Source organism: Anopheles funestus, chromosome 3RL (genome assembly GCF_943734845.2).
Source record: "Anopheles funestus chromosome 3RL, idAnoFuneDA-416_04, whole genome shotgun sequence".
Classification (NCBI taxonomy): domain Eukaryota; kingdom Metazoa; phylum Arthropoda; class Insecta; order Diptera; family Culicidae; genus Anopheles; species Anopheles funestus.
The window spans coordinates 1,181,311-1,208,382 of record NC_064599.1 but is presented as its reverse complement, the minus strand read 5'-3'; the positions used below and the strand labels follow the sequence as shown (position 1 = coordinate 1,208,382).

Below are 27,072 nucleotides of genomic sequence, written 5' to 3'. Positions count from 1 at the left end.
CAAAGCAATTCTTTTTTTGCCGGTATAACGAACCTGCGAAGCATAGCGAACAAAGCGGTGATGCTTTTTATCAAACGAATTATTTTCCCCCAAAAAGGGGAGCCCAAAACACCGCTGTGTGAGTGAGTGACGACCTCATTGCGCATGAAAACTGGCAAAAGCAACTCATGCCAACATACCAAGAGACACAAGCATTTCGTGTGCAGCGAAGAGCACACAGTTCGTTTGTCAACCCCAACGACACAACATTGTTCGTTCCGGTTCGCATTTATCATGGGGTGTCATCGTTGAATGCATTTCGGTGCATGTATTCCCCCCGTGCAGGTTTGTTCGTTGTGTGGCACAATACCAGGTGATAACGTTAGTGTTGTGCTAGTTCCCGCGGGAAATCTCGCTTCAAGCATCGTCCGTACAGTAATTTTTCCAGTGATAATTGACAGAGTTAACGACGATATAGACAAGAGAACTGTCTACCGTTTTTCTCACCTATCTCCGTAGTGAATATGTTTAGATTACGCCGATGAGTGTTTCTTCGATCGTCGTACTATTGCACTCACTACTCACGATTCACGCCTTATTCCTTCGTGCAGCCCGCAATCAACAATTTATCAATGAAAAATGCATTTTAAGAGAACTACTACGATAGTAATGGGGCGGTACTCAAACAGATTGTATCCTTAGCTATTTTTTTTTTTTTGAAAAACAGTCCTGTGCTTTAGTGTTTTAGTATTGAAGTTAAATTAACTCTAAACATGTGTAAGCAAATAAAGTTTGCGAAATACGGCACATGTAAACAATATTTTCGAATTAAAGAATAAAGGCTCTGTTCGAGAGAGTACGCATTTTGCAGTTAATGGAGAATCGGATGCACCTTGCTATGCATGCTAATGTGCAAGTATGCAGATGCAGTCAGTCTGCCGCAGGTCGTTTACTGCGACGCAAGATAGCAGACATACCCTCATCTGCCCCATGCGTTATACAGTCCCACAAGGGAGCACGAAGCATGTAACGCATCAGAGTAACACTAGTAACGGTTTTCCCCGTTTTTTTGGTATGCCCGCACAATTCCGTGCACTGCTAGTTTGCATGACTTGTTGGCATCCTGGTTCCACCCTGCCACCATTCCTTTCCTCTTTATCGTCTCCTTAGAACATTCTAAAATCATTTGTGTGAGTGAGTAACGCGCACGCGTTTCCAACGTGGTCGCGTTCGCTTGCTCTTTCGCGAAAGACACGTTTCTCTGCGATCGGTTTTACACTTCCCCTGCAATTCTTAAAGGAGAGCACAACAAACCAAAACACGTTACGGAAGCAAGTAGTGTGCAAGTATTTGTTTATACACATTTTTTTGTTGTTGCTGTTTCCTATCTTGCCCTGCCAATGCGTACGCGCCGGGGATCGAACACGCGACCAATGGTAGGCTCCCCGCAAGATTTGGAGAGACGAGCCGAGACCGTTCTGCGCTAGTCGTGAGATCCCCAACAGAGAGTGCGCTCTTTCAGTTGAGATCACAACCGGGAACCAAGCGGTGCGTTCGTGGCCTCATCCGCTGTTTGACCGTCCAAATCTTCCTCGAGCTGTCAAAAAAGCTTGTGTTTGCGAAGAAACAAAACCTTCAAAAAACCATTACACACCCCGCTGGATCGTTTCAAGTTGTTTGCTGTACACCAGCAATGGGTATTTGCGTTGAGTCATTTCGCGGCGGTCACAACGCATCTTCTATTTACCATCGGTGAGAATCTTGGAGAACTAATTCATCTAACAATACGTGCGTCTTTGGAACCGCAACTCCCAACTCAGTATTCGTTCTCCAGTGTGCCTTCCGAGTGAATCACAGCAGCAGCAGCAGCACCACAACGTGATTAGCAAACAAGGGGGGGTTGGGGCTCACCCGGTTTGACCCTGTTGGGTCGATGCTAACCAACACACAATCAGGTTTATTGTGTCGACAAACGAAAAATGGTTAGCGAGTGTTCTAGTGGCCAGTACGCAGTGAATGATTTTTCACACGATTGCAGTTTAGATGGAGTAGTGAAGAAGTTGTGTCGTCCGAATTGGTGAGCAGCAGCAGATGCACAATGATTCGACGTTTGTGAGAAGCGAGGCCCACTCAGTACCACCTACATGTTCAAAGATGTTTAAGCCAGACCGCCTTGTAGGTGAATGGAAAAAACCCACCTAATCGAATGTTCCGTTGACCAAAATTTAACCTCGACCACCCAATAATATGAGCTTACCGTTTACAAAACATAATAATTCATTGAAAAAGAAGGTGGCGAAGTGTATAGAATGTAAGCCCGATTCGAGCCCTTTTTTCATCGAGGAAGTCGCACCCCTCAATTAGTTTAAGGCCCGTTTCGCGTTGATGTGACGAGAGCGAGAGCAAAGTGTTTCGTGAGTGCGTGAGTGATTCTTGCGTGACAACACCACGCGGTATCGTGTGTCTTTATCGTTAGGGAACCGTTAAGGATACGGGGGACCCGTTCGTCAGCGGAAAGGACATCCGTATATGTGGAGGTGTGTGTGTATGCGTTTACATCTCATCATTGAGTTGTGCTCTACTCTTTATCTTTCGAAAACTAGTGATTTCTTCATTAGTTTCCTTTGTGTGATGTGTTTTTTGTGTTGTGATTTTTTCTACAGGCCGTGAACAAATCTGTTACAGCAGTGCAACTGGCGTGGTAGTTGTGAGTGAAATATTGCTTTTATCTAAACACAAAGTTGAAGATGTAGAATAGAGCCTGGGCATCCGAAACAGACAAAACGCTAATCAGCTTAAGTGGGAATAAATGTATTCTTCACCGGCTTCTTTCGTGTTGTTGCTCTCGACAATAACTCAAAGGTAAGAAAGAAATGTCCAATTTTATATTCAATCTAGAGCGTCTTAGTGGGCAAACAAACACATAAACACCAAACGAATCCTTATTCGGAATGGCAAACTAAACAACGGCACGCAAAACGCCAAGCAAAAAAAACCTCCTTTGCGTGTCCTGCGGTGAAATAGCAGACTTGCACCGTGTTGATGCGAAATTAATTGGAATTCGTTGGGTTGCCCAAGCTTCTGCGATGGGGTCGTGTCTTTGGTCTCGCGAGGAAACCCCAAACCAAACCACCAAACCGGAACCACACGAACAGACTCACGGGTTTCCGTCCCGTGCCGCCTTTTCCGACCCGTGTTTGTTTGCTGTAAGGTTGACAAAATAATTACTTTCCATCCTCCGACTTCCGAACCGAAACAGAAACCCCTGCAGTTCCGGGCGTATGCGTGGCACTGGGCGGTTGGGATGTCCTTCTGGCGCCACCGAGGTGCTAGCTGGTCATAAAATTGCGAAAACACCAGCGCCTCTCGGCGGTACACGCTCGCCCGGCGACTCGACCGGAATGTACGAATATTCAGCCGTGTGTTGTATACTCCGTCCGGTGTGTCTACAGGAATAATGCTGTTGCATACTTCCCGTACCGAAAACCCACTGGATGCTTGTGTTCGTGACGACGAGCGGATTTATGCAGTGAAACGTTACACCCGTGTATTTGAGATCCACCTGCGAAGCACCTGAGAATGCGTGACTAACGTGCGAATCCCTCGGGGCCTAATCGCGTCGGTCTAAGATTGGCATTTGCGGTCCAGTGAGCTCATTTCAACCCCAACAAACAATCGGACGCTAGTACACGCACGCAACGAAGCCGGGAATTGAACCGGGGAAGAATAAAATCTAACCCTCGTTTTTTGTTTAGCCTTCCAACAACAAAAAAACCATGGAACCACTCCAATCGGATACAGCCCAAAAACGGTCGCATAATTAATCAGCAAAACATTGATTTTTTGGTCCATTCTCTTCCTCTTGTCCCATAACGGGGACATATCTTAGTATCGAGTTTATACTTGATGGTTGATCGTTCGGAGGTTGCTTTCGTGGCAGTATGTGCAAGACCCCATTTGCTCATTGCATCGACTAGAACGGACGGGCTCGCACCAATCGCATGTTGGACGCCGTTTATGTTGCTGGCTCGTGCTGTGAATTTTCCATACGTGTTCTGTTCTTTCTCACTCGACCATGTACACCATAATTATCTCCAGCCAGCACCCATCTAACCAGCGATATCGTTGGCTCGGTACAAGATTTCGATTTTTATGTACCATGTTCTTTTCAGTTTTGGCTAGAAAAACTCTGCGCTCCAATAAAAGACGTGTTTTGTTGTTCTTTCTTTATGTTTGTAAAAATAATATCCATTAAACCAACACCACGTTAGTTTTTTTGTTTTTCATGACTTGGCATTGAAAAATAAAACGAATAATTAGACAACAGATTGAAATTACAATTAACACTCATTGCGGGATAATTGTAATCTGAGAATCTGAGAATAGAAATCGAGTGGAATCGTGGATCCACTCCGACTCCGCATATGAATAATTGATTCCGACTCCGATGAGTCCGGTTGAGTCCGGCCGAGTCCAGTCGAGTCCGTTCGAGTCCGTTCGAGTCCGTTCGAGTCCGTTCGAGTCCGTTCGAGTCCGAAAGAGTCCGATCGATTCCGGATGAGCTCGATCGAGCCGGACTAGCCATGAGTAAATTGTGAATTGTTCCGGACACGATCCTACCCCTCTCCCCTTCCCAACCCCTACGCTCACCCACCCCACCCGGGTCACTTCCTCTGCAGCCATGGGTAAATAGTAAATTTTTGCAGAGCATGATCCTCCCCTCCGCTCACTTCTGCTGGACTCATCCCGACTCCGACTCCAGATGGCAGCGGATCGCATCACTACTCTGAACAGCTGCCAGAAGTTTGAAACTCCACTGTAAACCATTCAAAGAGCATAAGAAACGTGTACAGATATACTTCACACAATCTTTTCCAACTTCTAACGTAGAAATACCTTAAATGCTTCTCAATATCTCGGATTGCATGATATGCATATCACGTCCAAATTATCTTTACCAATCAATATCACCGTCAAACGTTTCTTTTTAACCTTCCAAAGCCTATGCTCGTGTCACATTTGCGTTCGTTTCAACACTTTGCTAACGAGCATCACGTATCAAATAGCCACGTACGCCATGTCACGTGAACATTTTTCATTTCTATACCTTGTGTACGGGGACCCAGGATTCGGCGCTGCTCGGTTCGGTTTGCAATTACATGGGACTATTGTTACACACCGATTATGCTTCACTTCACGCAACCACTTCACCTGCGAGCGAAGCGAGGAAGCAGGCCAGAATTAGACACCGAGAAGGATGAACACGTACAAGAAGATGTTCTTCCCTGATTTGTTCAGGATTTGCTTTTATATGCATTTAATCCCATCGTGGTTTCGTTTTTTTTTTCATCAGCTTTACCAACTAGCATTGATGACGATGATGGTGGTAATGATGAGAAAGACGACGATGATACTGCTGATGAAATATCATCCGTCTCGGAAAACGTTCGATTGAAGGCGGCCCGGCAAAAGGCCTCCACCGCCTATCAGTGCGAGCGGATATTCATCCTTTCCCGAAGCCGTCGTTGTCACTAACTCGATTTATGATTCGATTTGTTGAAACGAGCCACTTTCCTACCGTCACCAATATGTTGGCACTGTGAAGGCTATGTATCACTTAGCTCGAGACCTACGTCCTTTCGAGTTCGCGTAGGACAAATTTCCTCAAAGCTCCATAATGGCTCGTATTGAAGCAGGAGAAGGAAAGCGACATCGAGTCGTCTGCCCATTTGGATCATTTACAGCGACTTGATCTCTTTATCTCCCTTAAATGCCCTTTTCTCATTTCTTTTTACTCCTCCAGCTGGTTGTGTTTGGATTACATTTTCTCGTCTTCTTTTCCGAGTGACACGTGACGCCAAAAAACACACACACACACAGTTGAAGATTGCGGTGGACAATACGCGTAGATGACCCTGGTGGTCTTCGCAAATCGTACAGCAAATCGCGATTAATGTCCACCGATTTGTTGCTATTTATTCGTAGGCAAATTTCAACGCCCCCATCATGACGAGTCTCGGCCTGGTCTATGGTCCATTGGAGTAGTAGAAGCACCCCCATCTTGCTGTCAGCGAACGTTAAGTTTTCAATTTACAATTCAAATTACCCCCCAAAGAAGCAGCAGCACCAAGGGAAAGTAAACCCACGGTGTACACGGTGAGCAATAAGAATTCGCGAGGAAAATGAAACAAACATGCCAGACTTGATGATGATACGACCAGTTTCGTCCTTTCGGGTTGTCGCCGACATGTCCCCGAGCTATTTTTCACCGCTCGAGAACTGTGAGCTGGTGGTTAGAACCGCTAGCGCTGTTGGTGCTCGGTCGCCTGACGATGGTTACGTTTGGCTGCGGAAAGTCACCGAGAGCTGTCTCGTTCAGTCTACGACGCTAGTGTTGTATTTGAGTCTTTTTCTTCCTTCGCTACTCGCCACTACTGCAGCGACACGTGGTCCGCAATCTAACGAGAGTTCGGTTAAATGTCGCCTAAAAATTAAATTTGTTCTTTTATTCCATTTCTAGCCGTCGGTGATGACGTAGACGGCGGATACACAGCACATATAGCGAACCTAATGACGATTGGCCTAATGCCAGCCGAAAACAATTGCTGCTGCATTGTCCGGGGGTTTCACTACTATAATGGTCGGCATGTTTGCCTTGCCGTTGATCGATTGTCCCATTCCGTTTTTGGGGATGGGATTGATGGGGAAGGGTGGCAAAAAAAGGAAAGTGAAAAAAAGCAGACTCACGGTGGACAATGTTCTTTAGCTTCAGCGATGAGCTAAGTTTTATTTCCTTCGCCATTCCCTTGAAACGAAACAGGTGTTAGCTGGTCATGTGGCTGTTTGACGCGCCCGGGTAAAACAAATTCCAATAAAGTTCAACGGACGATCCGAGCGAATGGTTGTTGGAAACGTTTCTGCTTTACTGCAGCCGGGTAGTAGGTGATCGTAAAATGTTTATTTGCTACGGACCAGCACCACGTGTGAGACATTTGATTTCCCTTTTTTTCCCGACATCACATCCCACGGCACTAACTGGGAAAGTGTGTCTCTATCACTCGAACTAAGTGACGCTTCGTAGTAAGTGACAAGTGATGGCGCTTGAGGTTAATAATTGATTTTTTTCCTGTTAACAAAACAGATGGAAAATGAAAAATGGGAGCGAAAAAATAAATAATTGTTTTAAAAGTAAGCAGCAAATTGATCGTTTTCAATTTATCTTGTGTTATCACCCTTTTATTCCCGCCGTTCTTCAATCGCACAACTGTTAAACCAACGCAAACGACTATAAATCGATGGGCTGTGGAACCGAAACCCGCGTAAAATTATACCAGACAGGTGGTACAGCACTTCCACCTTCATTGTATTCATCGAAAAAAAAAAGGGACAAAGCTGTTAGGCACTATAAATTGCTACATGCAACACGAATAGGCACGCAAAAAAGTTCACTAACAAAAAAACTAGTTGCAAATCAACAACTGCGCCAGTACTGCGCGCCCGTATGTTTGCCAGACAGGTAATCGTGTTCGCTGGTGGACGTTTTTCGGTTGGTTGAGTCTGACAAATATGTTCACCTTTTTTTACGAACGCGAGTTGAAAAATGGTGTCAATAAACCAAATTTGCAACTAGTTACACTCGAAGACTACCCCCTTCGTTTATGGCGACAACTCGACATGAACAGCCCGTTAGTTGCAGAGGAAAATTCATTGCTTTCTTCGAATTATTAACCCTTGCATGGAGGAAGGAAATAGGAAAATGATTTTACCAGTTTCATACATTGAAAACTGGGTTTTTCCATATTACTAAAACAAACTACGAAGTGACAAACTCCCACTAAAAAAAGCTTCTTGTTTCACATTCTTTTTGCAGCAAAAAAGCTCCTTCGGCAAACAACTCCCATTCGAACGCCATCATTAGTTGACAACTTCAATCAATTTGCAGCACGAAGGATACAACATCCAAGAATGGCAAACGAAAGATAAAAAAGCGAAACAAGCGGAACAGGCAACAAAACACAACAATTCGCCTACGGAAGTCGAACAAAACACTTCCGCATTGTCTCTCACAGCCGTGGAAAAACTTCGCTCAAAAGTCGCCCCAACGAACGAATGAAACAAACAAAAAACCCATGGGCAGAATTTGAAATCATCAAAAAAGGAAAAACAGCGAACGTGCAACACCTTTTTTGTGCCGAGGAAAGGGACTAACAACCATCATCGAACATCACCACCAGCACCAGCAGCACGGTTTTGGGACACATTTCCTGTGTGTTGAGAAGTTGCAAAGAAAAATGTGTCTCACCATTACGAATCCTTCTTCACCTGCTGTACGCTGGCCCATGCTTCTTGGCCGTTCTTCAGTGGTGCTTCCGCTCGGTGTGGCTCGTCGCTCGCGGACCGTGCAACAGTGCCACCCGAACCAGTCACTTTGCAGTTAGTGTTCGCGATGGTGTGTGAGCTCATCGATTCCTTCCTCTAGGCCTTTTCTTCCACCCGTTTTTAACACGTTCCTTAACACACTCTTGTTGAAGGGCGTGAAGCGCAAACAAAAAAGAACTCCTTCGCTCACTTAAGCTTTCGGGGGGTTGAGTTATTTCGATCCCTGGTGGCTCGTTTTTTCCCCCGCTCTTCCGGGTTTTCTACCATTTTCCCGAAAAAACAAAGCTCTAGCAAACGAAAACGATGCGTGCAAAATGAAGTGTGTCCGCGCTTGGGACAGCGCGAAATGTAGGTGAATGTCGTAAAAACGGACTCGAAGACGGTCGAAGAGCTGATAAATGCCACACAACAAGAACAACCCCCGTTTAGCAGCTGCGAACAGTGTGTCCGTGTGTATATGTGTATTTACCAGACAAAAAAAAAGGTACGAAATAACCCTTAAGTGACTGCGGGACCGAATCTCTAATGCGCGTAGATCAATGCAAACAGCGCCCAATATCCTAGAAAGCACGCGATCTTCAGACACGTGGAACAGCTGAAACCACACGTGTGTTACAACGAAGAAGCACGGGAAGAAAAACAACTCATCGAAAGGATAAAAACACTCGCCAAAACATCTGTTCTTGGCTCGTTTATCAGCTACATAAAAGGAAAGACGAGTGCGGCTTAACGTCATCGTCGTCAGTAGATACAAGCAGTAATGGCGGCAACAGCATGTTCCACATCGGTTACTCCTGGAGCAGGAAGTAGCAGCCTCGGTGGTGGAGGAGGAGTGGGAGGTATGAGCATCAGCACCGGAGGAGGAATTGGTGGCAGTGGAGGTGGCAGTAGTAGCAGCGGAAGCAGTAAGTACCGCACAGCACATTTCTCTCACTTTCTCTTTGATGTCGTGGATCTTTGCTTTCTGCTTAGTGTGTCCTTGCTAGCTGCTAGCGCCATGGTTTGTGACTTCGCTAAGGGGTGGGTGGGAATCATACCCCCACACTTGACTTGATACTGATACCTCACAGTATCAGCGTGCGTGTAATGTAGCACCGTCGTCTAGCTTCCTGTAAACCGGGGGGCATTGTAACTGCCCTAAAGGCCCCAAATTGATAATTAATATTTCACGAATGTTGAATGACTCCGGGCTATTCAGGTTCTAACAGGATGCTTTCGCTTCTTCGTCACCGGTCGGTAGAGACATTCCCTGTAGTGGGGATAAAATTCATTGGGGAGCATAAATATAGGTTCTAACACAGTCATGGTACGGACCGAAGAACCCCAGATGACTTGATAGTTGACATTTGATCTGACGATCCTCTTTCGTCCCCTTTCATCCACACCATAGAGTGCTACGGAATGGCCAGAGTTAAACCGCAATTAACTTTCATGTGAAAACAACGAACTCGTCAAGGTGTTGCAGGAATACACCTACATTGGTGTAAAGCTATTAGGGAGGGAAGTTGGTCAACCCGCATAGGGTGTCCTTAGGAGTGTTTTGGGAGTAAAAGGACCTTGAAGTTCCGCAAATGGAGTATTTTAAAGCTATTTTGTCGCAAGTTTTTTCTTTATACATTCCCGCCTGTATCCTGAGGAAGTCAATGTCGAATTTCTGGGAATCCAAGAAAAAAATCCTCAGTTCCCTCAGTTGCACGTACGAACGACACGACCTAATGGAGGAACGCTAATTTAATTTTAAATAACGTCCACAAAACTGGGCTGTACACTAGAGTGACCATAAACTAACATAATCATCATCCCGATAAAAAGTAAAATAAAATCAACCATCCCTAATCCAGCTAGTGCAGTGAGATCCTTCTAGAAGGGACATTCGGTTTTATAACACTGGCGGGAACTAATTTAGCAACTTTAGATATTAGCAACCGTCTGAACGGTGGTCCTTTATGGCATGGAGATACGTATTTTGTATGCTTTTAGGCTAAAGCCACGCCATTTAGCAGTCCCTAGGAACCTTGTGTGCACATGCTACGAAGTATAACCCTTAGGGAATAATTATTCACAATTATTTTACACTTCCATCGGGCAAAAATGTGGGCTTTATAGCTGGGTACTGAAGCTAACCAATCACATTTTCCTTGTGCCCTGCTCTTTTGCAGCTGAAAACAATGCTGGCATAATTAAACAGCGTTCGATGCAACACGTCGCCTTCAATTGAACCCGTGGAGCATTAGCACTGCGCTCAACCATAACCCTACCCCTTCATATGTAGAATGGGAAAACCGGGGCATAAGCTATTGATTGCTCCACAATTACCACAAGCTGATTAGGAAAAGTCGATCCGATGGAATCGATGGAACTGGTGTGCTGAATAATAGATTAGTAATAAGCTTATGGAGGCGTAGGGACGCACATCGATGTTATAGGGACCGAAAGGAAGGCGGAGTTCCAATCAAACCCATATTGCACAATATGTCTACCACTGTGGACTAATCAATGTGGGAAGCTATTAGATAGCGTAGTAACAGGTGTTGGATTATTAGAGATTTACAAAGTTTACTACATTTCAATTTATCTTAGTGTACTGTTATCAGATTTTGCATAAATGTTTTCTCAGTAGTGCTCAATACATAACTCTTCCAAATTATTTTGTTTTTTAAATATTTGTACTACTGTTACCTTGCTATCTGCACCTACTGTGGAGTCACCGACACTCATTTATAATTCGACACTCTAATCGCAAATTCGGCATCACTCGCCGGACGGTCACACATGAGATCATACATTATTCAACGTTTTATGACACCCGACAGCACGGTCGCCTTTAGTATACCCGGCCAGTGTAGCCAGGGTGAGAGTGTTTTGAATGTGCCGATGTTCTGTCCTGTTTTTTAGAACCGTGGATTTGACTTGCGTGCGTACGTGCCGTGATGGTCGGCTGTAACACTCGTACATTGCCGAGGGTTCTCTAAAGGAATGGGGACGAGTTTTTAGTTGTATCTTTTGCAGCAACTCTCCGAGGACACTTCACACTACTGGTTCGTAATGATAACTACCGGTGGAAAATAAGCGAATGAAAGTCGTAAACGATCCAGCGCAACGCAACAGTTGCCCGGAAAGGCGTTAGTAATGCACCAGTACCGGTACACGTTTGGGATAGACGATTCATCAGTAGTGACTCCACGTTCTAGTGGTCGCGATTCCAGTATTCGTACGAAGAATTTAGTAATGATGTTTGGTTTTGTTTTTCTTAAAAGTTATCCTTTCACACTTATATCATGCAAACGATGAAACCGAATGACACACTTAGTCCGAAATTGTACCACACCCTGTACTACCTTTGCTCCGTCCAGCCCAAAGTTACCCTTTCGAAGGTGTAATATGACATTTTCGCCGAAAACTCTCTCCATATGCTGGTTGCTACATAATTTATTGGACCATTCAGAAGATACCGGAGATCCGGAGTCGGCGCTTACTTGTCCAACCCTCGGGGGAACACACGGAGCATTGGTTTGCAATTTACCTTTCGGTCGTTACGAACGTACCCCCGGCATGGTCGCTTCTTTGCTGTTGGCATTCAAATAATGGAACTCATGTTCAGCTCAACCGTCATAAGACACCTCCATACATCATCCGAACGGATTCTTCGTTGTTCGTTGGAAATGACTTTCCGTTTTTTTTTGGGAAAGCTTTAGCCTAGGATGGTGTTGGATATTCCCCAGTTGCAGAGCGGCATTGCTTTTTCAGGGTCGAACAGTGCAGATTGAAAATGTAATTCAATTTGAGCAACATCGACCGATCGATACCATCATGTTTGATACGTCCTCTCGATTTGGGTCGATTTTTTGGAGAACAAAAGTTTGGAACCATCGTTAGACCATACGAAAGTTGATATTCAATTAAATGCGCTGCAGAGAACAAACAAAAAGCTCTACCTGAAGTTTGTAATCAAACTTCCATGACATTACATCTCAACTTCCCTTCAAAAAGGGAAGGAACTTTTAAAAGGCATTTTAATGCGTTTGCCCAGTTGCATTATTACCAATTATTGTATCGATCGATACACTGAACTTCGTAATTGATAAAACTCTGTCAAGCTGTTGCCGCTTCGACCCAAATTGAATGGACCGAATTTGTGTCGATTGTCACAATCAAGACCAATCTAACGTTCCACATCCGCAGATAAACACTTCAACTTCCCATCAACCCATATTCTCATCATATTCTCACAATAAGAAACCACCCATGTATGTTTATTATAAAAGCATCTGACAACGGGAAATCACATCCCGATGTCCTCATTGCGAATCTTCGATTGGTTCGATTGGTTACGAATCTTACTCTCACTTGAGGTTCTCGCGTTGAGAACCGTTGCTACGTACGCTGTTTGTTTGGATTTATTGAAACTCCCATTACGTATGTAGGTCTTGAGAAGGATGCTGCTTGTCAGCTTAAAGTATGCTTCGAAGGGTCAAGGTCAAGTGTGTTTTGGAGCTTCTCTTCGAGGGGTAGCATTTTGTTTTTGTTCCAGAGTTCAACAACCATTGTTTCAAGTATTTAGTACCCCGTTACATTAGTGATCTGTTTTAAAGTATAGAACAACCAAAGAATCTTTTAATTTATTTAAACGAAAAATTTAATCTATTCACAATTCAATAATTTATGTTGTAAATTCAGAAAGAGATAAAAGCACAACATTTGTGTTTCATGATTCGTCCAGCATCTTTTTGCGCATTGTGGCGCTGTAATCTTCTAATCACGTTCATCACAATTCCTACATTCGGGTATCTCTTTCCTACAGCCCCAACACGCGTACATGAACACCACAACCATACATGCCATTGCATCAGCTGAGTGTGTTCCAAACAGCATTTTCACGCTTCAACAAAAAACCGGTGCCGGCACGATAACACACCAGCGCCAGTTAGAGCATAAGCGGAAAATTCAGAAAACGCGCCAATCGCTCACTGGCTGGCAGGAAACATTCTTTCATTTAGCGCCAGCTTGTACCGATTGTGTGCCGTTCGGTTCAGTTTTTCTTCGGCCACGGAACAGAGCGGACCAGAGCGTGATTCGGCGGCAATCGCTACACGTCCGGGTTAGAGTTTCCGGATTCTCGGCATTCGGTTGTGTGCTACCCCCACTTTGCATGTATAGTGCGTGTGTGCGTGAAAGCGAGAGTGAGAGCGAAAGATAGAGAGAGAAAGAGCAAATTATGTGTGGCGCAAAGCGTGTGAAAATTACTCACGAACGTGAAACTTCCCTGTAGGAAAAACGTGTGGCCGGGATGTTTTGCTTTAAATTAGTTTTCACGTGACCGTTGACGAAAAAATCGAAATTCTATATCTCCGGTGACCGGTTGGCGAGCGGTTGGGAAAAGCGTCGTCCAGGAGGAGAGGCTTAAGTACCAAAACATCGCGAAGAAGTAAGTGAAGCATAAAATCGTCACATCATTAAATCGAAATTATCCTCTCTTCGGTTCGTGCTGTTTCACAACCAGCCTTCCGTAATGGCTTAAATCCATTGCTTTTGAAGAGCAATTGTCCTCTAATGGCAGGTTTCTGGTCGGACCGCTTTCACAATCATAATTTGATGAAGTTTCATTTTCCATTCTGTTCTACTTGGTTGATGGAAAGAACACTGAAGGAAACATTAGAACAAAACGCCATGAAAATCATTAGAATACGGAAAATTCATTCAAAAGCCGGATTTCGGTCACTATCGGTCACTTTAACACACCAACTTTCGTCGGAGTGGCTCACGATCGCTTCAATGTGGGTCAATTATTCTTCTCGAACTACTCCCCAAAAACGGACCAAATTTAAATTCTTCGCATCCATTTTTCTCGTTCGACCCATCCGTAACCTTGTCCATGACGCATTACACAATGTTTATTCGCGAGAAACAAGACAAAATATCAACCCCCTTTTTTGTGTTGCCGAATGTCGGTGGGGTACTGGGAGATAAAATAATTTATAATTTTCCACCCAACGGGCAAATTGTATTTCCCATCGTTTCGAAATGGACCATTTCGATGCCGGCGCTTATGTTAAGGGTATTTGTCGCGGCGTTCTATGCTTTATGAGCAACGCATATTTTATCCGCCTTGGAGCACACAAGAACTTCACCCTAAGGCAACAGCCGTTTGGCTAGAACTGGTCGCTCTTCCGGGTCGCAAATTCCGGCACGAAATCGGCACCAGACAAAACTGGACGAACGGTTTTTTTGTTTTTGATTTCTACCAGCAACACAATCTGTAAGTCTTTGTGTATCATTTCTCCGGTTCCTTCAGCTCAACTTTGACCTTCTGGAGCTGGAGAGATATCGCTAACCGGCGTACGGTAATGTTACACTCAGCTCAGAATGGAGGATCCCAAAATTTCTCACAGACCATAAGCCACGAGAAGGAAAGCGACATGAAATAGAATCATGTTTATGCTTGCTAGGTTCAGTCCGTCGTCAGTGTTGGTCCTTTAGATGATCTCGCAATGATGGCGATGATCAATGCTGATGACGTCGGTAAGAAAAACTACCGGTGACTCGTACACGTACGCAGGAAAAAAAGGAAACCATCTCTACACCCCCGCCACGAATAGTCGGTCAGTTTGATGTTTTTTTCCTTCTCTCTTTCCTGCGACGACCAACAGTTAAACCCATGTTCTGCGGCATAACAGAATGCTGTGGCAGCAGTTCTTCCACATGTTTACTTGCCCGGGCGCATGTTTTGTGGTCTTTGTTGGGGTGGTTCATGTTTATTTTTGTCGCGCCTGCCAACCCCGATGGCCTTAGGAAATGGCCCGATTTTCGCTCCACTCTAACTACATTTACTGGAATTAGTTTTTCTTTCGACTAGTTTGTCTCCCGCGCGGACACACACACGGTTGGTGGTAAAATTTTCAACCTAATCCTACTGTGTCTGGTTGAGTGGATTTTTTACATCATCTCTATAACTCGTAGACAAATGTAAGTAACGGTTTGTCTTGTCCCGCAGAACGAACCGTTTGCCATTCGACAAAACAACCCAAAAACCTTCCGGAAGAGATACGGACCGGAAATCATGTCCGGAAATCGGTTGGTTTTGCTCCACCGCATGATCGTCCCACATGGGATTTGGGACTAAATCGTACCGTAGAAGAGTGAAGTTTTTCGTCGTTACCAGATAAACACCCGACCAGATGGATTGTCTATTTATCGCCATTTCTTGGTGCACATTTTCTCACACTTCGTGTATTATTTCGCACCGAGCGAAAGAAATGATTTATGGGCGAGGAGGCAAAAACACTTGGAAGAAATACTTCTTTCACGAGTCCCAATTTTGTTGATTACAAACGAACCGCTAGTGTGTGTATGTGTGTCTGGGTTTGTCGCCGTACGAACCATAATCATTCGCTTTTTCGGTCAACCGGCATTTTAATTCTCTGGCGAAACATAAACGTACCTTCCTGCCGGAGCTCTGTATGCACAGACCTACATACCTAGATAACATAAATAAAGCAAAACACACTGACCGGGTTGGATGACCACCCGGCCAATGGATGACCTTCACCTTCGTCTTTGTGTTGCTTCTTAAACAATTTCGGTTTCTTATCTCGTAGAATTTATTCCACAAGTTCAACCACTTTTCTATAAGAGCGCATTTTGTCCAAGCGTTGGGTAGTGTATTGGATTTTAATCTATTTTTTGTTACTTCTTTTTTACGTTCAACACAATATGAAATGACAAGAAGTAGTGGAGGACCTTCTAGAACCTGAACAAGATACTTCCAATTTCCGATGAAGAGGATTCTTAAGGTGAAAATCTCATGGATAAACAGTAATTTGAAATTGAGACATTAATTTGACACGGCTATAAACGGGTGTGGGACATCTTCTTCAGCAGAGTACCGATACTGCCTTCGGAACTTTTAAATTGACTCCGATGGATTTGGGTTTTATGTGTCTTCTTTAACATTAATTTAGCGTGTAATCCGTATATCCTCAATCATCTTTAGGAACATTATTTACCGCTTAATTCTACCGGCTCATTCTACCGAGAACCAACCAGTTCTCGATTTGCCTAACCCTTCCCTAAATCAACAGATGTTTGCCTAGCCTTCTAACCATGTTTGCTTGGGTCTGACATATCGGACAGGCCATGCCAATCAAATTTTACGCCGCCGGTTTCCAAATCAGCCGACCTTTTTCCGCAGGTCCCGGACCGGACGCCAGCCACGTGTGGTTGTTGATTTCTCTTGACCCCGCCAAAAATACGGGGTTGCATAGTTAGCTTTTGGCCTAAAGTTCCGAAGGTATCCCCCGTCTTTACCCATTTTTCAACACGCCAACGTTTGCTTTTCTTAGATTGTATCATTTTCAAAGTTTTTAGCAACCTTTCGTTTATTTATCTTTTTTTTTTGGGTGGAAACTTTGCACCTTGAAACACTTGCAAATGCCCACCTTGCGCTCCATTTTTTTTGGCAAAGTGTGGGTAGGCAATGGATCGATAAATGTATATTCGCCAGCGTTGTGTTTCGCTTTTAAAGCACCATCAGCACCATCGAAGTAGAGGTCCTGTTGCTTCTTTTACCCACGTGACAGACGATTTAACACCTTCCCTAGGGAAGGATTATGATTCCGATGAAATGAAAGTTGATTAGAAAAAAAAGGGATATACACACATTCCAACCTGGCAATTGGTATGCTGATGGTACATGGTCATAATTTAACCATAACACCATCATCACCCAACCGAAGCTTCTTTGAGTGATGAAAACCGGAATTGAGCACGAGGTTTTTCCATACGCGCTGAGTGCCATCTAATCTCACCCGAGTAGTCTTGATTAGCTCTCGACGTCACGGACCGCTTACATGTCTGCGGTGTAATAATGCGTTTGGCTACCTTAACTCCACTTAGTAATGGTCACCATCACCGCATCTTTCAGGCATTTCTTTCGACTCTTTACTGCTGCTTTCTTACAACTGCTCACTTATGGCAGGATAGTCTTGAATGTAATTAAAATTACCCCTAAGTAAAGGATTAAACAACTCGACTCCCGCACAACAACTCGACTCTGATTTGGTAATTATGAACCTGATTAAGGACTGCACAGTCACTGCTGCGATTACCACCAACCAAACACCGGATGGAAACGACCATAAAAGTCCTCTCAGGCGTGCTAAACACAGCCACCAACACAGGGTACCGCAACCACGAACGAAGAAGCAAGCAACCATTTTCCATTCAACCGGAAAGTAAAATGACACAAACAACAACCATCAGAATAGGGCCAGGAAGGGAGTAGACATCTGATGGCTTTTCTACACGTACGTGTTGGGAAAAAAGGGACACATGCACGAAGCCTAACAGCTTTAAAGTTTTCAAGTGCTCTATAATGGTAAAATATTTATGCATCGGAGAGCAAAGTTTTTTTTCATCGTTTTTTGTGTTTTCCGTTTTCCATTTTGCTCGATTAAATCCTTCATGGTTTCATACACGCACAAGGGCTGGACGTGTGTTCGCCCTCGTCCTGTCACATTGTGTATGTGTTATCCTTTCTTCTTTTCTGCATAGACAGCATGTAGCTGGGTTGGTACATTTTGCCACAATTTACCCGTCCAACCGTCAATGAAGCATTAAATTAAAGCGTATCAAATCAGCTCGATCGATTTAATCCACGCGCAACTCATCTCGTCGCGACGCTTTGCAAATCAATTTCTCGCGTTGGGATTTGTTCCTTCTTTTCCATCGCTTTCGTTTTTCTGAATTATTTTCCGTGCACAATGTGAAAAAACACAATCTAAAATCGCTTCATTATCGACCATTTAGATGATCGAACGATGCGGCAGTAAAATTTATTTTCGCTCTACATGTGCATGATCTCTTTCGCCACCTGTTGATTTCTTGTTGGCGATTCTCATTTATGAATTCCTGTCAATATACTTTACGATCTTTGCCCGATTCCCCAAAACACAGGGAGGCGCTTTTGCTGCGTTCAATAATTATAAACAAACATCACCTGAACAAGCGGCCGCATTGCGGAGGTATTGGAGATGGTTAGCAAAGGCTGACATGGCAACAAATGCCGGCTGGCTGTATGTTGTATCTCAGCAGATTCATCTCGAATAAACACAATCATGCAAAACTCACAATCTACCGACCGACCTTCTTCCAAGGCAACTTTGGAAATGCCAAATCTGGAAGACTCTTTCATTTTTTACTTTACGATAGAACATGGCACTGGAGTGAAGAGTAATACTTCTGCGTCCTTCTTAAAACTTTGCGACGAGTTTGGTGAAGAGTTGTGGTTGGTTTTTTTTTTTGAAAACAGCTTGCAAGTTTGATTTGTTTGCTCCAAAAGTAAAAGAAGATAGTTTGCAAAGAATATGCAAACTTGGAAGAAAACTTCCTTCCCTAAAGGGTCACAAATCATGCGAGTTTCTATTTTTAGGATCCTCTTGATGTTGCTGTACAAACAGAAACCTTTATTTGGAAACTCCTTCCAGCTTTCATTTGCTTTCCTTCCATGTAGTCATATGACAGAACGTTTAAATACCAGTAAATCATTCCAACTAAGTAGACCACTCATGTTTAAAGTAATTAACAACAATTAACATTGAAAATGATGAAATATATTGGAACAAAAAGAATACTCATAATCCCCGTAGTTTGTAGAACAACTAGTGCCGAAAGATAAATATTTCAATTAGCTTATCTCTGTACTTCACTGTCTGTATGCTGGCGTGAAACACATGAACCGTCTGCTTGCCCTTCCGCAACTCACCTATGCTTGCCGAATGCGCAACCTTCTTCCACGCTCCATCAAACAAACAAACAAAACCCCCCACAATGCCATCCTCAATTCTGTAGAACGTTCTCGACTGAATTTAGAATCCAAATGCTCCTCGTTGCGGAAACACCTGAGTAAGTCGGCATCGGAGCTGAGCTGTAACGACTGTGGCGGTTCCGGCGATTCTCCGCAGTCCTCGCCACAGCGGGCCCGTTCGGCAAATGTTCCCACCATACCGGCCGGAGTTATACAACGAACGCACGGATTTTTTAACACACTAAGGGTACGTGCGATCGCAAATAATAACACTCGCCTTGAACAACTCAATTCAATAACGCACCGCCTTTTATCCGTTCTTTAGCACCGATGGTCACGAGGACGCAGTAAGGAGCGACTACGAGGGTCGCTGGGCCAGGAGCTTGAAGGTCGCCGTGACAGCCAAAGTGACTACGCAGCGGACAATAGTTCAGCCGAACATAGCAGCTCGGCAACACCTCATCAATCGCCTCGTCATCGAGCCCAAACAGTCGGCGACTCTCCACTGGCCAAAGGAGCAGATAGGAATGCAGCGATGAGTGGCACCGGAGGGGTGGGGTCGATCAGTGAGGGAGTGTCTTCGTCCGGTGTAGCTAGCGTACTCAAGGTGCTCACAACGAAGGTAGACATCGAAACGACGGCAGGACCAAGCGGGCTGGGACTCTTGACAATCGGAGGACTGCCCAAGGTTTCAGAAATTCCAGGACCTAGTGGGACATCTGGTTTGAGTCCCGCCGATGAACAGCAGCGAAGGCGAGAGACACAGCTAAGACAACACTCCTTCTTCCAGCTTCGAGTTCATCTGATCAGTGGCCATGGACTGGTGGCAATGGATAAGAGTGGTAAGATTACTCTTTATAAACTTTGGATGACTTCATCTTAACATGTTTGGACATCATTGAATACCACAGGTACGAGTGATCCTTACGTCAAGTTTAAAGTTGGAGGACGTTTGCTGTACAAATCGAAGACAGTACATAAAGACCTAAACCCTACGTGGGACGAAACGTTCGTTGTGCCAGTGGAAGATCCCTTTCAACCAATAGTTATTAAGGTGATGACGGTTGCCGGCCGCCACGGTGTTCCCTGACTAACTCGCGTCCTTCTCAATACAGGTGTTCGACTACGACTGGGGCCTTCAGGATGACTTCATGGGTTCGGCCAAGCTGCATCTTACCTCGCTGGAGCTTAGCCGAGCAGAAGACCTCACGATCAAGCTCGAAGATGCCCAGCGAGCATCGAAAGACCTCGGAGAGTTAAAACTGAGCGTCACACTATGGCCAAAAACCCAAGAGGACAAAGAGCAAGTGAGCGCCCTCTTACATCTCATTCACACCACACTGTCCGCAATCACTTCCTGTCCCGAGGCAACCAAAGCGTTCAATCTGTTGCTTTTACTTTACTGTTTTTCTTTCCTGATTTGGTCATCAACTCTTTGGTTTCCTTTGCAAACCGCACCGCTCCATTGCGTTCGTCTTTCGTCGCCATGTACACATCAGCCTCTTCAGACTTAGGTTCAATCACACGTTTTTACACCCGCCCTAGGGTGTTGCTCGTTGTTTTCTTTCTGCTCTAAAATTGCACCACCTCCCGCCTCCCCGTTTTCCGTTTCCGTTCACGCTCGAAAGTACTTTCAGCGCAATCCGAAGCTCGCCGATGCATCCCGCCGTCTCAAGTCGCAGATCTGGAGCTCCGTCGTCACGATCGTGCTGATCGAAGCCAAAGGACTCCCGCCGGATGCTGAAAATGGCCTCAACGACATCTATGTCCGATTTAGGTGAGCTACATTTAGATATTATTTTTCTTAGCGCATGATCTGTAGCTGAGGATCTCATCGGTCTCCACATAGGCTAGGGAACGAGAAATACAAGTCTAAAATCGCTTACCGCGCACGTTGGTTGGAGCAATTCGATCTGCACCTGTTCGACGATGATCAACTGCTGGAACTGATCGTATGCGGGAAGTACAACACCTACGGCAAATGTACGATCGATTTGCGAAGTTTACCACGCGAGCGGACTCACGGAATTTGGCAACCGCTGGAAGAGTGTACGGGTGAGGTTCATCTCATGCTGACAATCAGTGGGACGACGGCGTCGGAAACCATTACCGATCTAACGGCCTACAAAGAGGATTCCAAGGAGCGTGCACTCGTTCAAAGCCGATATGTAAGCGTGCAATCAACACGAATTGCTTAAGGTTTGGTTTGAATAAAATTCTTGGAATTACGTTGCAGATATGGCACAAATCGCTTCAAAACATGCGTGACGTTGGTCATCTCACGGTGAAGGTGTTCGGTGCAACCGGTCTGGCGGCAGCGGACATCGGCGGTAAATCAGACCCGTTCGTCGTACTGGAGCTAATCAATGCTCGGCTTCAGACGCAAACCGAGTACAAAACGCTCACGCCGAATTGGAACAAAATCTTCACCTTGTAAGAACCCTTTCCGTCCTCGTCGTTGCGTAAAAACACATTACTGATATCGCTGAGTGGCTTACTAATGACTTCATTTTCGCATTGTCTCCTCGTTTGTTTCAAACAGCAACGTGAAAGACATGTCATCGGTACTGGAAATTACCGTGTATGATGAGGATCGTGACCACAAGGTGGAGTTTCTTGGAAAAGTCGTCATTCCGCTGCTGCGGATACGCAACGGTGAAAAACGTTGGTACGCGCTCAAAGACAAAAAGATGTACACCCGCGCCAAAGGCACCCAACCGCAGGTGGGTAATGAGTTTCCTCTCCGAAGCTTTCCACGGTGTGTAGCCAGCATCATCGTGAGATGATTAAATTTCTTTCACATTTGTATTTCGGTTCGGCACTAGATTTTGCTGGAAATGACGGTCATGTGGAACAAACTGCGAGCGGCACTGCGAGTGCTCGAGCCGAAGGAGGAAAAGCTGGTACAGCAGGAAGCCAAGTTCAAGCGGCAGCTCTTCCTGCGCAACGTCACCCGACTGAAGGCCGTCATTATGTACTTCATCGAAGTGGGACAGTTCGTGCAGTGAGTATTGTACCATTGTGCACCCCAATGTCTATGCCACAGAAAAACCTCATTGAGGAAATGTGAACTTTCCTGGAAAAAGCAAAAGGAAGCGTTTCCCATCGACGACATCTTCGTTGAAAAGGCCCCGGAATTCCATAGTTGAATTTATGTCGACTCTTTTGCCAAGGAAAATATTTTTATCGCCTTTTTTTCTAACCAAGTTTTTGATTTGAAGAGGGTGTGGAAATGAACAGACAGAATGAAACAAAAAGAACTGAACATCCTTATCACGTTATGCCGGAAAGTGTGAGGAAGCAAGCACAGAGAAAGGCGCATTTCCACACGGTGGCTATAAATGCGCATAGCGTCTGCATTTCCCGCATTCCCCATTCGCCCATTCTTAAGTATGCTGTAATGGAATGATTTTTCCTGCTCTTTTACAGGATAAATAATTAATGCAGATTTCGTTTGCTATTGCTGGAATGTGTTTCCCAGGTGATTTCTTTTTTGCGTTGTCTCGTTCATCTTAGTTTTATATAGACCACCTTCAGAAATGGAGGCGCCTGGTTGCTGCCATTGAAAGTCGTACTTTATCCATCTTTGATTTCCCTCGCTTTGTTTTGGCCGTTGTAAATGTGCGATCAAATGATGGTTCAATTTTATTCTTGTTCACTGAAGAATTATTTACGACACCTACCGATGATAAAATTGCAATATAAACCTATCCCATGGGGAAAGAGTCATGGATTCGATTATCAATTTGAGCCGTGTTTTGTTACCGACTAACGTGCAACGAATACGGATTCGATACAAATAAAATCACATCCTCAACGAACCGAACACCACCGTAAACAATGCCCGATTCCGGATACTAATTTTTTTTTTCTGCTCCCTCCCCTTCCTTCACAGGAGCTGTTTTGAGTGGGAATCTCCAATACGGTCGTTTATAGCGCTGGTTTTATGGGTTTGTGGTTGCATCTGGTTCGATATCTCCACCATACCGGCCGTCGCACTGCTATATTTGCTGAAGTAAGTAAACAAATATGTATAGGTGTGTTGTTTCATGTTTGTTCATGTTGCAAACCAGGATGCAGGTGAGCGGATATCGAAACGGAAGGTCATCCCGTGCTCATATCCAGCAAGGTCCACGCAAGCACCCAAGCATGAAACATTAATTATACATTGCGATGGTGCATCTAACATGATGTTTTCGTATTGTTCCTCTTATTACTTTCCTCACGCTGGCTAGGAACTGGTTAATTCGATGGCTTACAGGAAGCTCGTCCCAATCGACGGCGGACGAGTATGACGTGGCGAGCGACGATGAAGACGAGGAGGACAAGGAAAAGGTACGCCAACGCCAACATGCGGAATCATTATTTATAATTAATGTGGCACGATGGGGCAATATGCCGATTGCTTTCATACTTAACCTCACTGTTTGTTTCAGGAGGAAAAGAAAACAATCAAGGAACGGCTGCAGGCCATACAGGAAGTGTCACAGAGTGTACAGAATACGATCGGATTCCTGGCATCGTTGGGAGAAAGTGTTAAAAAGTACCGCACAACTATTTCTTGTTCTTCATGTTTAGGAAGATGATTTAATGAACTTCGACTTTCTTCTTTTAGCACATTCAACTTCTCCGTGCCTGAGCTCAGTTGGTTGACGGCTCTGTTGCTACTAGCTGCCTGTCTCGTTCTGCACTACGTCCCTATAAGGGTGCTGCTACTCCTGTGGGGTTTGGTGAAGTTCAGCCGAAGGATTATTCGACCACACAGTGTTCCCAACAACGAGGTGCTAGACCTTCTCTCTCGCGTTCCCGACGATGAGGAGATTGTAAGTATTTGTCATAACTCAATGTCCCCGAGTACAGCTTGAGACAAACTCGTTTCCTTATCGTTGTAGATCATGTGGCGAGAATTACCGTTGCATTCGACGCCCGAACTTGCCCGGCGGGATCCGCGAAAGAAGCATAAAGTGTCGTAATGTTACCAAACTACCCTGAAGCGCTACTTTAGGGATAATCTCAAAAAGGCCCTGCACGTTAGCAAGGTCAAACCGAACGCAAAGGATGTATAAAAGGCAGACAAAACGCGATTGGATCGTCATCGTTTTCATGTGCCGCTCATTACTTGTTACGGCTAACGAAGCAGTTGCACCAAATACTTCCATTTCCATTTGCTAGCATAAAAAAGTAACATTTGATCAAAGAAACTTATCAACCATACGCTAACTTACCGAAACCTCTGCGATCGTAGCCACTAGGTTAGGACATTCATTCCATATTGTCTCTCAAGTTTCTCTCTTTCTCTCTTACTATCTCGCTCTCTCATAGCTAGGAAGTTTTTAAATCCCGCTCTTAAATAGTTAACTTGCAAGCTTTTATATTTTCTTCCAGTGAGGACAGCTAGCATACACAACGGTAGCGATAAAGATATCAACATACAACCAACAAAGAAAACGATGCAATCGATGACATTAAGAATAATTAAGAAGAGAGAAGCACATATACAAGAAGATAAACTTGGAAAATAAAAACAAGAGGAAACACAACTAAAACTGGCTTGAATAGAATCTACTAGGTTCTAGCAGGATCAAACAGTTAGGCATCTTTTGTCTTAATCAAAACTAGGAACTATAGCGATCGAACATAAACTTGACATTGCTTCCAAGCGAAAAAAACAAACAAACAAAAAACCTACATAGTATAGCTTCAAACACTAATGCATTGTGGTTCTTGATTTAGCGTAGACTTCAAAACGTTCGAATTTTCCTCTTTCGATCACATCACATTTCACTGTTCATCGGCCAAATCGATGGGAAGCATTTTCCTCGATCAATTCCGTCCAACGTAGAAAGAATCAAGGAAAACTAATAAGCTGTGCGAAGTTTCATCTACCTAATTAGATCAACAACGAGTACTTGTTCATTATTACGTTCAGTTCAGTATGCAGATCAATTTGGAAGGGGGCGAAACAAATGGAAATAAATGAGCTAGGTTTAAGGAAAGGTGACAAAGAATGTAACAAAAGTGATGATAGCTAGGCAATGAGCTTCGATGAGTTTCGTTCTAGATGCGGCTGCAGTTATTAGCTATGCAATTTTTATTACTCAGAAATGAAAAATGACAGACGGAACGATCGTGGAATTGTTCAGATTGAATCGCTTTTCCGTTACTGAAGGACACGTTGCTTAATGTAGAGGTAGTTCAGCAGTTACTACCACATCGTCATATTGCAGATATTGGCAGTATCCAGTATATGTAAATTGAAGAAAAAAGCAGCTTAACATCTAGCAGGGTATGATATATTTTTTTCACAATTTAAGCTATCGCTAATCATCGCAATCAGGCTGCACTAAGAGCAACAAATTAGTGGACACACTTTTAAAGAACACTTATTGCACACACACACACACTCTCATCAATTAACAATCTTAGTGCAATTAAACCACACGATCAAATCGGTTTTTATGCATGTTTTTCGCTTTCTAAATGTGTCGTCTTAATGCGCCATAAGTAAAATGCACTGGTGATAAGGAAAAAAAGCACAAGAAAAGGTTAAAAGTCTACTTCCAGACATCCAGACGGAACTGGAGCAAGTTCACGCAACGGCCCAACGCCTTTTCCTCGTAGTTTAGCAACATTTTGTTATGCAATCTGCAGCACTAATGGAAACGAATTATTCTTGTTATCGATTAACGAAACAAACACCAAACCAAATCATACGTTTAGCATAAAGTCATGCTTGATAGTGAGAGGCGGAGAAAAACAAAAGCACTTACGACAAACGATTTCTTGCTGCAGAGCACTCTCTCATTGCTGTTAATTAGCTAGAGTCAAATTATTTAGGCCAAACGTTTACTTAAATTTAATAGCGTTTTACAAAACAACCACTTACAATCAAATTGCGTCAAAAACGAAGATAGGCAAAAGAGTGGTAAAGGCAAGAGGATAAGCAGCCCAGGTTTAAGGACATGTCGATGTATTTTCCTTTCCTTTCACATTACAACATACACAAGCAAATGCAGATCGTTCTTATATTTACTGTTGCCCGTTAGCTTAGGGAAAATGGAAAATCGTATCGTATCGTTTTCAGTTACCGTTTAACCGTGTTACCCTGGGGAAAAAAGGCTTAGTTGAAGGCGCAATTCCCAATATCGTTATAAACAGCTCCAATATCCTCCTGTACTTCTTCCCACTCATGTGATCTCAAGCTTACTTACCTGATACCCACCAGTTGGGGCATGGTGGAGCAAATGTTTAAAATTAACTTAACTTAAGCAAAACAAGTAGCACCAACCCAGCGTAGTTAGGCCGATATAAACAAATTCATGACAAAATGCGTAACAAACAAACAAAAAACCACACGGAGAGCAAGGGTGGTTTCAAGTGCAAAAGAAATTGACCAAAAATGGAAAATAGTACGAATAGAAACTGCAAGAAAACTATCTTCTTTATCATCACTACAAAGTCTTCGCTTGTTTCTACCGGTGAAGGCGGTCTCCCATCTTCGACAAAACAACACACACACACAAGCAGGTGGAGAAACATTAAAACAAATCGCACTCAAACTGTAACGCCACAATTGTACTTTCATTCGTAAAATCATTGTGATATCGAGTTAACTATGTTTCATAATTCACTCATGCCTGTACTGTAAAGCTCCGAGCATATGTTAGAGCAGAAAAAGAACATATTTGTTTTATATGTTGTCGTTTTCTAGCACACAAATTTGCATTCTCGGTAGTGTTGAATCTATTGAATTAATCTTTCGTTTTGTGATGTGAGCATACTAGAAAGACAACAAAAAAAAACATTATCATAAAATTTTCAAAACTCTACTCTCCAGTAAATTGCTGAAATAGAATGTTACTAGCGCCAAATAGATACAAAATCATCCATCATGCCATGGAAAACACGTTGAC

General features: G+C 44.0%; 1 protein-coding gene across 6 annotated transcripts; it reads left to right on the top strand.

The window, feature by feature from the left end:
* Positions 1-74: 74 nt before the first annotated feature.
* On the top strand, positions 75-25,692 carry LOC125768226 (multiple C2 and transmembrane domain-containing protein). 6 transcript variants are annotated; one of them, XM_049435594.1, is made up of 17 exons: positions 75-324; positions 2,643-2,841; positions 7,850-9,263; positions 19,204-19,406; positions 19,485-20,001; positions 20,071-20,213; positions 20,275-20,466; positions 20,788-20,936; positions 21,009-21,327; positions 21,396-21,592; positions 21,702-21,882; positions 21,985-22,163; positions 23,055-23,174; positions 23,395-23,494; positions 23,596-23,702; positions 23,775-23,982; positions 24,052-25,692. In XM_049435594.1, the coding sequence occupies exons 3-17, from the start codon at positions 9,119-9,121 to the stop codon at positions 24,130-24,132; spliced, it is 2,841 nt and encodes a 946-aa protein (XP_049291551.1). In that variant the 5' UTR covers positions 75-324; positions 2,643-2,841; positions 7,850-9,118; the 3' UTR covers positions 24,133-25,692. The 6 variants fall into 6 exon arrangements, with proteins under 6 accessions (XP_049291551.1, XP_049291550.1, XP_049291552.1 ...); XM_049435593.1 differs by having other exon boundaries at positions 75-352; XM_049435595.1 differs by lacking the exon at positions 75-324 and adding an exon at positions 973-1,731 and having other exon boundaries at positions 20,797-20,936.
* The last annotated feature ends 1,380 nt before the right edge of the window (positions 25,693-27,072 follow it).